At 58.4% G+C, this 12,727-nt stretch overlaps 1 protein-coding gene across 6 annotated transcripts in view; it reads right to left on the bottom strand.

Annotated features, from left to right (window-relative positions):
- The window catches only part of ATP11A (ATPase phospholipid transporting 11A), a 104,735-nt gene that overhangs the window by 68,942 nt on the left and 23,066 nt on the right, over positions 1–12,727 (bottom strand). For 3 of the 6 annotated variants that reach the window (XM_002692013.7, XM_025000174.2, XM_010811006.4), the window contains exon 1: positions 1,374–1,923. The exons of 1 other annotated variant lie outside the window; for it this stretch is intronic. In XM_002692013.7, the coding sequence (XP_002692059.3) occupies positions 1,374–1,472 (99 nt within the window). In that variant the 5' untranslated portion in view covers positions 1,473–1,923. Of the gene's footprint in view, positions 1–1,373; positions 1,930–12,727 lie in introns of those variants that run through there. 2 more of the 6 variants (XM_059892342.1, XM_025000175.2) reach the window with 2 other exon arrangements.

Genomic DNA, 12,727 nt, shown 5'->3' with positions numbered 1-12,727 from the left:
TAGACGGGAGCTCCTGAGGGGAGGCGCCTCGTTCTAGAGCAGACAGGAGCTCCTGAGGGCAGGCGCCTCATTCTAGAGTAGACGGGAGCTCCTGAGGGCAGGCACCTCGCTCTAGAGCAGATGGGAGCTCCTGAGGGGACGCGCCTCGATCTAGAGCAGACGGGAACTCCGAGGGGAGGTACCCTGGTCTAGAGCTGACGGGAGCTCCTGAGGGGAGGCACCTTGGTCTCCTATGGCAGACGGGAGCCCAAGGTCAGAGGCATGGGGAAGCCCCCCCCATAGGCCACTCGGGAGCTGCCCACCCATCAGGGCCAGCGGGGCCTGCAGGACACGGATGAAGGGAGAAAACCGGCCCCTCACAGTGAAGGTGAGACTGGCCCAAGCTGGGGCCCCGTCTGAAAGGTCTGAAGCCAGGCCGGGCAGAGGAAGTCCAAATCCAGCCCCGTTTGACCCAGAAAGCAGGGGTTGGCGGACCACGGCCCACGGTTTTGGTACAGGCTTTACATCTTCAAACAGCTGAAAAAACCGAAAGAAAACTAACCACTCCTGACATGTGACAATTACAGAAAAGCAGAGGTCACCGTCTATAGTGAGGACTCACTCTTGTCTGTCACGGGCTGTCACGGCTGTGCTCACACCGCAGGACAGATCGGAGCGGACAGGCCACGTGGCCTCGGAGCCTGAAACGTTTACCGTCATGGCCGTCATAGAGGGCTGGCAGCCAGGCCGACAGGACAGACGTGACTAGGAAGCCTGGGGCTTGATCAGTGCTTCTCGAAGCCAAAATGATTAGGTCCGGTCCATCTGGGTCCCCCAGGCCCAACCATCTTGGTGAGCCTGGTGCCTCCCTGCCCCCCACACAAAGCTGGGACCCACATGAGGTCCTGGCGGAGACCAGCATTGCACAGGTGAGGCGGGTGAGAACCAGCACCATCATGACCCCAGGGAAAGACGCAGAGCAGTGAACAACAGGGGCAATTCCTCCCGCCTCAGGGGCCCCGCCTCTAGAAGACCATCCCAAGGATGTGTGTGCAAAAACACCGCTGCTTTCCAAGGCTGGTGACTGCAGCTGCTAACTGCTGTGATCACAGAAGACTAGAGACCGAGTCCATAGACGGGCTGGCTGAATCACAAGGGAGTGCTGTCCACCTGTGTCCACACAACGTGCTGGCACAGAGTGACCCCCAGATGCGCCAAGAGGAGGACACGACAGCCTCCCCCAGTGAGAGCCGCTATGTGGAGCGTACCAAACCCCGAGAACTCTGAGACCACGAACCACACTGTCCACAAGTTCACACAGCCATGTAATCCCGGCCTCCAATGTCTCCCCAAAGTGTTCAGCCACGGTAATAAATCAGCCATCTCCTACTAACCTTTTCGCCTCTGAATCCACACAGGACTCGCAGACAGTTCCATTCGCCGATTAGGGTCCCTTTGTCTCGACACTGATAACCTGGCTTCCTGAGTGTCATCTGCTCCTGACAGTCGATACTATGCAGGTGCTTCTGACAGCGAGAGTCTGCGGCTGCAGGCACGGTCCTGACTTCCAGGCCAGCTCACCCTCACTTCCTTTCTCCAAATAACTGTCTGAAGATAAAACACGGATGGTGTCCAAGCACCGGTTTTGGCAGACCCTTATTCTCAGATGACTGAGGCCCAGGACAGATTCCCCATGACTGCCGTCTGAAGTCACCTGGTCCTGTTCTGATCCTTCTGGTCGGGAGACTCTGGGTGGGTCTCCTGGGATTCGCGTGTGTGCGAGCCAGGCATGTGGATCACCTGCTGCGGCGTCTCTTCACAGCGTGCGTGTTCTCCATCACTTCCGCTGTGTCCACCTCTGAGGCCCTTCGGAGGGCTGACCCTACGACCCTTCTGTAGCCCGCCAGGCTCCTCCGTCAACGGGCTTCTCCAGGCAAGAATACCGGAGTGGGTTGCCATGCCCTCCTCCCAGGGATCTTCCCCACCCAAGGACTGAACCCGCCTCTCTTATGTCTCCTGCATTGACAGGAGGGTTCTTTACCACTGAGCCACCTGTGAAGCCGCAGCAGGGGTAAATAACTGTTTCTCTGTCTCCCATTCACTCTGTAGGGCTTGCCTGCAGGGAGCCCCTCGCCGGAAGCCGTCAGAGCCAGGAGGCGCCCCCCACCCTGCCCGGTGTTCCTGGAAACCGTGGCGTGGGCTGGCGAACCCACGCCTCCTCCGCGGCAGCCTCAGGATGGCTGGCCGGCTGCGACTCACAGTAAACCTTGGCATCCGCACTCCGGCTGTCAGACTACATCCCGCGTTCTGTCGGGTAAAAAGTGGGGTGTGTGCCTACCGCTCAGAAGGCAACTAAGGGCATGATCAGAGCATCTTCGAGCAAACGCTCGTGAATTTCCTCACATAGAAACACAGGCAGTCAGCAGGGACCGTCCACGCTCTGGGCGGCAGCTCTGCCCCCGGCACAGGGGGCTCCACCCCGAGTCCCCACACGCCCAGCTCTGCACACAGCACCACCAGGGCCTGGACTGCTGACCCGGCCTGGGATGCTGGTGCTGCTGTAGTGACCTAGCGCTGAGCTCAAAGATGCCCTCCGCCTGCCAGCCCCACGTCATCACGGGCCGCCCATCTTCCCGCCTTGCCTGTCTGTGGCCCCCGCCCCCCACCCGACAAAGCTGCTGCTGTTTTTTACGTATCCACTGCCTGACTCTCACCAGAGCAGGAGCACGTGAGGACCCTGACCCCACTGAGCAGCACACGCAGGGCAGGGCAGGCACTCAAGCAACACCCGTGGAATGGATGAAACCGAGAGGGAAGCCAAGACTCACCCGAAGCACGACCACCCCTGCACAACTGGGCTCTGGTTCCCACAGCACCCTCGCCAGCCCCTCCCCGGCTATGCCAGGGTGCAGGACCTGACTCCTTCAGGTCGGGAGGGACCCCCGGGGGCGACCCCCACGGGCAGTGCAGCTATTGCTGACAATCAATTTAGCTCTGTATACATTACACATGCTCTTTGGCACGCCTGATACATTTCATTAAAAAACTGCTTATAATCCCATCTTTCCAAAATGCTAAAAAATAAAAGTGTCCATGTTTTAGGAGAATGTGGCCAGAAATAGAAGGCTGGGGCCAGGCTGACAGATTCCAACTGGCTCTCAAGTCTGATCCTGCTGGGATGAAGGTCAAGGCTGAGAGCAGGGCCAGCTGCACAGAGCTGCCCCCAGGCTGGGACACGGGGGTTACCTGGCCGCATCCGCCCACCCAGAGCCTCGTGCCAGCGTTACCTCTCTGCGCTCGGTGAGCTGGAAACGGAGGGGCAAGGCACGCAACAGGGGCAGAGAGGCGGCCGAATTAACAAATCTGAGCTGTTACAAAGACCCCAGCCTGATCTTACAGCCCTTGTGGCAATGAGAGCTGACCACAGACTGAAATTTTAACGGTGCAAATGCTGAAGATGTGGACCCACAGGCAGCATTTTCCTCCTGATACAATTAGGGTTTTAAATACCATGTGCATTGTATTTTACTGTACACAGTTGGCTAAGCTGACAACACAACTGCTCATTCAGATTAACAGAAAAATAAACATAAATCCCCATAATTTTAAAGGTGCGTTCATGCTTAGAATTACTTCAGAATAAAGACGTCTCCTGCATGATCATCAAAATTAAAAGGTAATAAAAGCCTGCCCTGGCCTGTGTGATGGCCTCTAGCTTCTGCCCATAAATGTTTTATGAAGTCATTCCTTCCTTTCGGTTTCCTCTTCTCCTTTCTTTTTGCACACAGTCCTACTTTTTTTTTTTTTTGGAAAAAGCTACAAAGACTCTGTGAAATGTGCACATAATGCACTCTCTAAGAAAAGCATCATTTCTTTGAAAAACTGCCAAAATAACTATTTTGCTTTTGCAGTATCTTGGCACCATCACCCGCTTGCTGAGCAGAGGGAATGCTCGCCAGTCAGAGCTCCGTGGTCCAGCAGGCGGCCCGGGTGTCGGTCAGGGCCCATCACCCTCACTGTCCACTCTCTCCCATCCCCCATCAGGATGGGGACCAGGGCCCATCACCCCACTGTCCACTCTCTCTCATACCCCATCAGGATGGGGGACCAGGGCCCATCACCCCACTGTCCACTCTCTCCCATCCCCCATTAAGACGGGGTCAGGGCCCATCACCCTCACTCTCCACTCTCTCCCGGCCCCATCAAGACAGGGACCAGGGCCCATCACCCCACTGTCCACTCTCTCCCGGCCCCATCAGAACAGGGGTCAGGGCCCATCACCCCACTGTCCACTCTCTCCCATCCCCCATTAAGACGGGGTCAGGGCCCATCACCCTCACTCTCCACTCTCTCCCGGCCCCATCAAGACAGGGACCAGGGCCCATCACCCCACTGTCCACTCTCTCCCGGCCCCATCAGAATGGGGGTCAGGGCCCATCACCCCACTGTCCACTCTCTCTCATCCCCCATCAGGATGGGGGTCAGGGCCCATCACCCTACTGTCTACTCTCTCTCATCCCCCATCAGGACAGGGGTCAGGGCCCATCACCTCACTGTCCACTCTCTCTCATCCCCCATCAGGATGGGGGTCAGGGCCCATCACCTCACTGTCCACTCTCTCTCATCCTCCATCAGGACGGGGCTCAGGGCCCATCACCTCACTGTCCACTCTCTCTCATCCTCCATCAGGACGGGGGTCAGGGCCCATCACCTCACTGTCCACTCTCTCCCGGCCCCATCAGGACAGGGGTCAGGGTTCTCCTTTTATCCCCGACGGTCTCCCTCAAGAATCCATTTATGCTGAAGCTTTAAAGAGCTCCTGAGGTGAACCATCCCATCCACACCCTTGTCCTCGGTCACCTCCACACCCTCATCAGCACACGGCAGGGACTGGCTTCCTCTGTCGGCTCTCCAGAGAGCTTCCTGCACCTCCCCCACCCTCCAGGACACACGGCGGTCTCACGACACAGAACCAGAATCCCCAGCCTGTTACTTACAGATGGATTTACGTCTGATCACTGGGCTGAACCACTAAGCTCGCGCTTAGTCCAGGGGGTAGGACTGGACCTGGAGTCTGGGGGCTGCAAGCTTCCACGCGGGTTCACAGGAGCACCTCACGCGGTACAGAAAAGGACAACAGAAGCGAGCCAAAGCCAGCGCTGTGGAAAAGCTCGTTTTGGCTTTCTTTAGCTAAGGAGGGAAACAGGAACCTGCAGAGGGCAGGGAGCCTGTCCACTGTGTCCAGAGGCAGGGTGCCCCGCCCAGACCAAGTAGGCGGGCGGGGCGCTGGAGGGCTGCACATGGTGGGGGACTCAGCACCGCCCGCACCACCTCAGCCTGGAGGATGTCCCCTCTGACGGACAGCTCGAGGATGACGGACAGCTCGCGGACATCAGACAGGAGGCCCGCCGGCGAGGTCGCACCAGGCAGTGGCGGCCCCCACCTCTGTCCGGCGCGACCTCGGCCTCACCTCCCAGCAACGATCAAAGCTTGACTCCCATCACCGCGGTAACCCACGGATGGAAGGGAGAACTGGGGGGCGGGGAGAGACCCTCCGTCACCCCCCACACCCTGCCTCCAGGTTCCCTCTGCTTTTTTTCTGTCCTGACAAACCACCAGAGGTATAGTTCATCACGTTCCATCTACTTGGTTTGAAATACTGCAATATAGGATGACTTTTTCAGACACAATTTCCTCATTTTTAAGAGTTTTCACTTGGGCTCCATCTGGGGCCACAGCTGACTGCTCTGAAAATCATCCTAAAGTGGTTCAGTTTCCTTTAAAGCTAGAAGCACATCTGGAAAAGCAAAGGGTGGCCCCTGTGTGTCCTGTGGTCAGTGTGCGGGATTTATATTAAAATGGTTCCTGCGGTCACAGCTGGAACGACAGCCAAGCACACGAGGACCCACTGCACTGCACCCTGCATGCCAAGATGACCACAGGGTGGACAGGGCAGGCGCCTCAAAACACGTTCCCAGCAAAAGCCAGCAGAGGCGACTGCGGTTCGGTGAGCGTTGGAGCAGAGGTCACTGGACGGGGCGGGCTGGGCTGGGCTGGGCTGCGGGCGGGGGTGTGAGGGTGCCCGGAGGCAGCACCTGTAACTTATTAACCACAGTGAAGCTCCACCATTTTCATAAGATGTGTCTCGGGGTCACCAAACTGGGAGAGTCAGAGAGGGACCAACCAGCAAACACAGAAACCATCCCTGAAATCACTCAGGAACAGCGTGATCAGTCAACACGGAAAAAACACTCAAACCACACCTGCCAGACCACCCAGGTCAGGTCAAAAACGGCAACATTTCTGGCTCTTTTACAAACTTTCTTGCCAAACAGGAAGGCATTTCTTACTTGAAAGAGGCAGGCGGCAAAATTCCACCCCCTCATTGGAGGCCGGGTTCAGTCTGACTCATTAGGAGTAGTATCGGTATCATGACTATAACGGCCACTTTCCATACAAGCACAAAATGGGGTTTAAAGGTGAAGACTGGCTTTCCCTACAACCTGAACCGCTGGCTCAGCCAGAACTGACTCCAGTAGTGTGCCCATGTCTGACTGCACGCTTCCCGGTCATCAAAGTCTCGCCGTCGAAAACCTTAAACAACGACTGCGGGTTCTCTAATTTGAGCCTTGTGCAAAAGTGTCACACAGAGACTGCCGGTCACACTGAGGGAACCAGACCTGTGCGACTCTCAGTGGGATCAACTGTTACTCACAGAAGAACAGCTCAACCTGAGCGTTTCGGGAACATCAGCAAAACCGCAGCTGAAGCCGATCAGCCTCCCTGGGTCCTTGTGTCATCCATTCTCCCCAGAATGAAGAGCTCGCTTTGCCCGATGAACGTGCACAGCGTCTCACCGGACCGGATGGACACTTCCACTCTTTAGTTTAATTGCAAGAAAACAGAGCTAACGCCGGCGGCTATCTGCTGACATTTTCCTTCTCAAGTGTCCTGCTTTTCGTTGCATGTAATGGCACCCGCTGCTCCGAACCCTTCCTGAAGGAGGAGGGCCAGATCGCGTCAGCAGGTCTCCTTCCTCGGGCAGCACTCCACTGCACTCTGGGGCCTGGGGGATGCTGATAGCAACACGCAGTTGCAGACCCGCTGGCCGTTGACCCCGGGGCGACGCTCCCACAGCCCCGGGGCAGCGGGTGCCAGCGGCCTGAGACAGGGGAGTTTTTGTTGTGGCAAGAAAAACAAAGCACCACCCACAAAGAGCCGGGCTGCTGTCGCTCTGCACCCTGAAATCTGCAGTTAGGGAAGGCGGACGACCCTGAGAGGCGGTGCTGAACTCCTCTGTCACGCTGGCGGCCCAAGCCGTCGCGTTAGTCCACCCTGAAATCTGCACAGTTAGGGGAGGGGAACGACCCTGAGAGTCACGCTGGCCGCCGACGCTGTCTCGTTAGTAAATTTCCTTTCAGGCCAATACAGCCTCAGTCTGGCTGTCCCAATGGCCTGAGGGTGGACCCACCACTGATGGCTGAGACTCCCAACCTGAAAATCTGATTTCTGCCCAGGTTTTCGTCTGCAGGTTAAAAACAAAGACAAGAAATCTTATTTCCATCTTCAACTTTCCGTTACTACAAACTCCTTGAGGACAAACCTGTTTCAGTCCAGCCTGGACGCACATAATATAGTGCTCAGATCTTGTAAAGTCTGCTCTGTATGCACAGACGAACACATTTTAATTTAATTTGTTATTTTTTTTGGCTGCACCACACAGCATTTGGGATCGTAGTTCCCTGACCAGGGACTGAACTCGTGCCCCTGCAGTGAAAGCAAGGCGTCTTCAGCACTGGACTGCACAGGGAAGTCCTCAGACTTAGCACATTTTAGGAAGAAACGGGGAAACCTGTGCAGCAGCCCTGGTCTCACTGATAAGTGGCACTCATGTGTCGATCACTTCAGCATCTGCCCCCAGAATCAAACAGAAACTCTAATCAGGCTAAGGCAGACGAGCCCGTAAACTGACGTGTAAGCGCTGGTTCTTCTCCATTTAAAACACCAAGGGCAGAAAGACACAGAGTAACACGGGGAGGGGAGGGGGCCGCGAGAGACTCAGGACTCAGGGAGACTCAGGGCAACACATGGCTTTTTTTTAATTTTGTGTTTGTTCTTGTTTTACGAAAAGTGTTGGTGCTCTTTGACCGATCAGTCAGAATTTGTTCTAACTTAAAACCCATGGACGGAGGAGCCTGGTAGGCTGCAGTTTATGGCGTTGCTAGGGTCGGACACGACTGAGTGACTTCACTTTCACTTTTCACTTTCATGCATTGGAGAAGGAAATGGCAACCCACTCCAGTGTTCTTGCCTGGAGAATCCCAGGGGCGGGGGAGCCTGGTGGGGTCGCACAGAGTCAGACACGACTGAAGCGACTGAGCAGCAGCAGCGGCAGCAGCAAAGATGTTCAAGTTGGCATTCCTCCAAATAAAGCCTGTGCACCAGCAGACTGGTCAGACGGTCTGGGGGTCCTAACAACCCCTCCTCCCCCCACTCACCTGCAGGAGCCTGGTTAGGGCACCGGTTACACACAGCACAGACGCACCCCGGCCGACAAGCTAGGACAGGAAAGGGCAGACCCACCCTCCCAGCAGTGGCAGGCTCCGCTGCAGCAGGAATACCCCGTCGGTGCCTGTGGGGGGGTGACGCGGCACACCCAGGGACCACCCCGGGCCGGCCGCCTCCCTCTCCAGGCGCTTCTCCCCCAGGGCTTCCCTGGCACCTGGGCACCCGCAGGCCACTCTCCTTCCCCAGACCTGGCTGGCCCAGCCCACCCCGCCCCCGCCCTCTCCGGCTCCAAGGTCTGGTGTGGGGGCCCCAGCTGCCTTCTCCCTGGGAGCCCACCTCTGTAACCCCCTCTGCAGCCCTCACCCCATACTGGCACAGGGCGCCTGTCTTCTCTGCGTCCACCGTCCACGTCCCCGCCCGCTACTTTATCACAGAGACACGGTGAGGGACCGACTCCCACCTCTCTCGAGGGTGAGCGCATGGATGTCACCCTTCAATCGCGGCACCGGCGTGGAGCCTGCTGAGGCTGAGCGTCGTGTGGCTCTGCTCCAAGCGTGCTCTCCGACTTCAGGAGAGACCTGCCGCCCGGGACACGCCCAGCAACGCCTCTCCCCCCAACCCGGGGCTCTGGGGGACGGCCTGAACTCTGCACACGAAGACCACAGAACTCGCTGCTGACGCGGGGCCGGCAGACCGGCCCTGAGCCGGAGTCTCCCGCTCCCCCCGCGGGGTCCTGCCGCCCTGGGCAGGGGATGACCGGGACGGACCCACGGCCCCCATCCACAGTCAGGCTGCCAAGGTGGGCGACCTTCCCTCCCGTGAAGATGACTTTGTCTCCGCAGGGCTGGGGGCACGCAGCCCGGAAACAGAGCAGGCGGCAGGTGGCCCTGCGCGCCTCCCCCGGAGACCCCCGTCTGTAACGGGGAGTCAGGCCGGGCTGTCTCAAGTGTGAACTGGAGACCCCCGTGTGTAACTGGAGTCAGGCTGGGCTGTCTCAAGTGTGAACTGGCCGGGGGAGTGGCATGGACTACGGTTTACCTGAAGGAGCCGCCAGTTCACACTCAGGAGCCACTCGAGGGTGACTGTTTTTCCCAACGTGCGACAATCCAGATTCATCGCTGACAGCTGGCGGCAGCTGCCACCCTCTCGGCTCGTGGGGCCTGGGAGGCAGCCGCACCGTCTCCTGATCCTATGAGGTGGAGGCCTGCAGGCAGCAGCTAAAGATAGCCGGAGACTAGGAACAGCAGGCACCCGAGGAGGCCGTCCGTGCCGTCACCGCAGACCGAGGCCCCGACCGGGGCAGGCAACGCGGCCGGCGGACCCCTGTGAGCAGCGCCCCGCCCTAATAAACCCTCGTGGCGTGGGTGAAGTGTGAACTGGGTGATCCGTGAGCCGTACAGAGTGGTTTCCAATCTGTGATGCCGCAGCAGCCCCGGAAGGGCTGCTCAGACAGAGACTGGGGTCCCCGCTGCCCAAGCCCCTGGACGACACGGCCAAGGCTGGCGCCCACCCTCAGGCTCCGTCACCCGGGTTCTCGGGCCGCTGGGCCCTGCTCGGGGCTTCAGGAGGGACGAGCCCTGGCTGGGAATCCAGGAGGACAGGCAGCACCCGACGCTGCCAGCGCAGAGGCCTGCTCTGCCCACCCTTTGTGCTCGCCGGCCCTGAGTGGCCAGAGCGGGGACGGGTCAGGCAGACAGGTTTTCACCCCATGATCTTCTTTCACGTCAGCACCTTGAGTCACGTGTGTCTATTCATCCAGGAAATGCAACCCGTCAGCGAAGCCATGGAGATAAAAACACGGAGAACACGGCACTGGAGACAAGCGATGAGCAGTGTTTTTAGTTAAAGCTGCGTGGAGACCGACAGCGAGACAGAGCTGAGTGGGTGTGGGGCGGGGGTCACCAGCTTCACGGGCCGGGACGATGCAGGGCCCGGTGTGGTCCCGCAGCCTCGCTGTGCACAGCCAGTCCCCACCACGTGCCGCCCCCGGCCACCCTCCCGCCGACCGGCAGAGCGGTCGACACCTCTGAGCAAGGAGCCCCGAGAGCCCGGGGCAGTTACACTGTGAACACTGGGGCCCCCTCAGCCCAAAGATCGTAAGCCCTTTTCCAAAAAAGCCTGCTGACCCTGGTCAGAGAGGGGCCGTCGCAGGAACCCTGAGTGGAACCACTACTCATTCCAGTTGTGAGTCGCGGAGACAAGTCACTTGTGCAAAGTACACAAGAAGTGTGGGCTCACGCCTAGCAGACGCCCCCAGCCCTGCGGCTGGGCCCAGGGAGGCTGCCTGGCCCGGAGCTTCCTTCTGGAAACGTGAACTGGGGGAGAAGAAGCCCCCTCACCCCACCCAGCCGCCCTGGAGGAAACTGACTGCCGGCCGGGCAGGACCCCGCAGAGAGACCCCCACACCCCGACCCCCGCAAGAGTCCTTCCTGTCAGAGAACAGGACTGTGCCCCGGTGCCAGATTTTCAATCCCTACAGGAAGAGACCAGTTCTTTCTGTCGCCTGGTTTCTCCCGTGTTCCCAGCAGCTAACATGACTCTTGGTCCAGTGGGTGCTCCTTAATTATTGGTGGAATAAAGTAAAAAATGCAGCTGAACTCGCTGAAAACAGAGCAGCAAGTTATCACCAGAAACAGAGACCACCGCCACCCTGATGCAGGTAAAGACTGAAGGCGGGAGGGGAAGGGGCGACAGAGGATGGATGGCATCACCGACTCGATGGACGTGAGTTTGAGCAAGCTCCGGGAGATGGTGAAGGACAGAGAGGCCTGGCGTGCTGCGGTCCATGGGGTCCCAAAGAGGTGGACACGACCGAGTAACCACAACAACGACACCTACAACACTGAGTTACTTTAGAGAATTCACAGTCCGCATGCAAGAGTTTTAAAGGTGTCAATTGAGTGAAACTTTACAATGTGTCCGAAGTTTTCCATAAGATTTCCCAACCTCAGGCCTCCACAGAAACCCCAAAGGCAGGGGCTTGGAGAACCTGCGGGCTGCTGTTGCGTGAGCAGGCGGAGGTGGGGACACCGGTGGTGTGGACCCCGCCCCCGCCCCTCCCTCTCCTGGCCCTGCCCGCCTCTCCATGCGGCTCTTCCATCCGCTCTTCCTGATGCAACCTTGTTCCCTTACTGAGCTTACGGATCACCTCTCCCTCCGGAACGTTCTTCCATCTCATGCCCTCTGACCTCAGTTCTGTGCTCGTGAATGCTAATCCACCGGGTCGGGTTACTGAGACCGCTGCCGTTGATAACACTGCTAATGAACTAAAACCGCCGTCACAGACCATCACCTGAAAACTCAGGCTGTCTCTCCAGGGCAGATGAGTGAACAGACCCCCAAGCCAGGACCACCTGGCCCGAGAATCATAAACCAGGGGCATCCTGAGCCCCAGAACTGAGATTAAGCAGTGTTTCCAGATGATGGCTTATCGCGGTCTCTCTGTTTTTCCCCTAAAAGAAAACCCCACCTCCGCGCCCAGAGAAAGTGGATCTGAGGCTTCTGCCCTAGCCTGGCGCCTGCAGAAAACCCGGACTTCGCTGCAAACACCTGCTCTCTGAGTCTGGGTGACTGTGGCGCAGGCTCACAGCCCGTGCTTGGTCACACTGAGCTGTATACTTTTATAATAACTAGTGATTTAGTTAGTAAAGGGTTCTGAGCTCTGTGCGAGCTCCAGCAATTTACGTGAACCCGAGGAGGGGGCGTGGGGGCCTCTGTAGCCGGAGCGTCAGGAGGCCAGGTGACGCCTGGACTCGGGCTCACGGCTGGAGCAGAGGGTGCTCCTGGGACTTGGCGACATGGGCAGAGTCAGGAACGGGCTGCATTCTGGAACGCTCTGCGGGGCCGGAGAACAGGCTGGCCGAGTGCAGGAGCCCACCTCCACCCTCACGAACTGGGCCCAGACTGTCTGAGCTCCTTCGCCAGAGCCGCCCTGTGTCCTAACTTCACACAGAGGAGAAAACTGCCCTCACCTTGTCTCTGAGGTCCTGAAACAGGCTGAGCGCGGACTCCCAAGGGTGGAAGCGGGGTGGAGGCCAAGCTCTCCACCAGGAGCGGTGTGGCTGGCTGGCAGGGAAGGGCCCTGACCGACCACAAGGCGCTGACCAGATGCCCGCCCGGATGCCAGGAGGTGGCAGGAGCAGCAGGTGTGGCTGGAGAAGGACAGACAGATGCAGCTGGAAGCCTGGGGGAGGGGGCAGGGGGCGGGGAAAGGAGGGCGGAGGGTTCTGGAAACAAACCC

This window comes from Bos taurus, chromosome 12 (assembly GCF_002263795.3).
Source record: "Bos taurus isolate L1 Dominette 01449 registration number 42190680 breed Hereford chromosome 12, ARS-UCD2.0, whole genome shotgun sequence".
In the NCBI taxonomy this organism is placed as follows: Eukaryota; Metazoa; Chordata; class Mammalia; order Artiodactyla; family Bovidae; genus Bos; species Bos taurus.
This window is presented reverse-complemented; position numbering and strand designations above follow the sequence as displayed.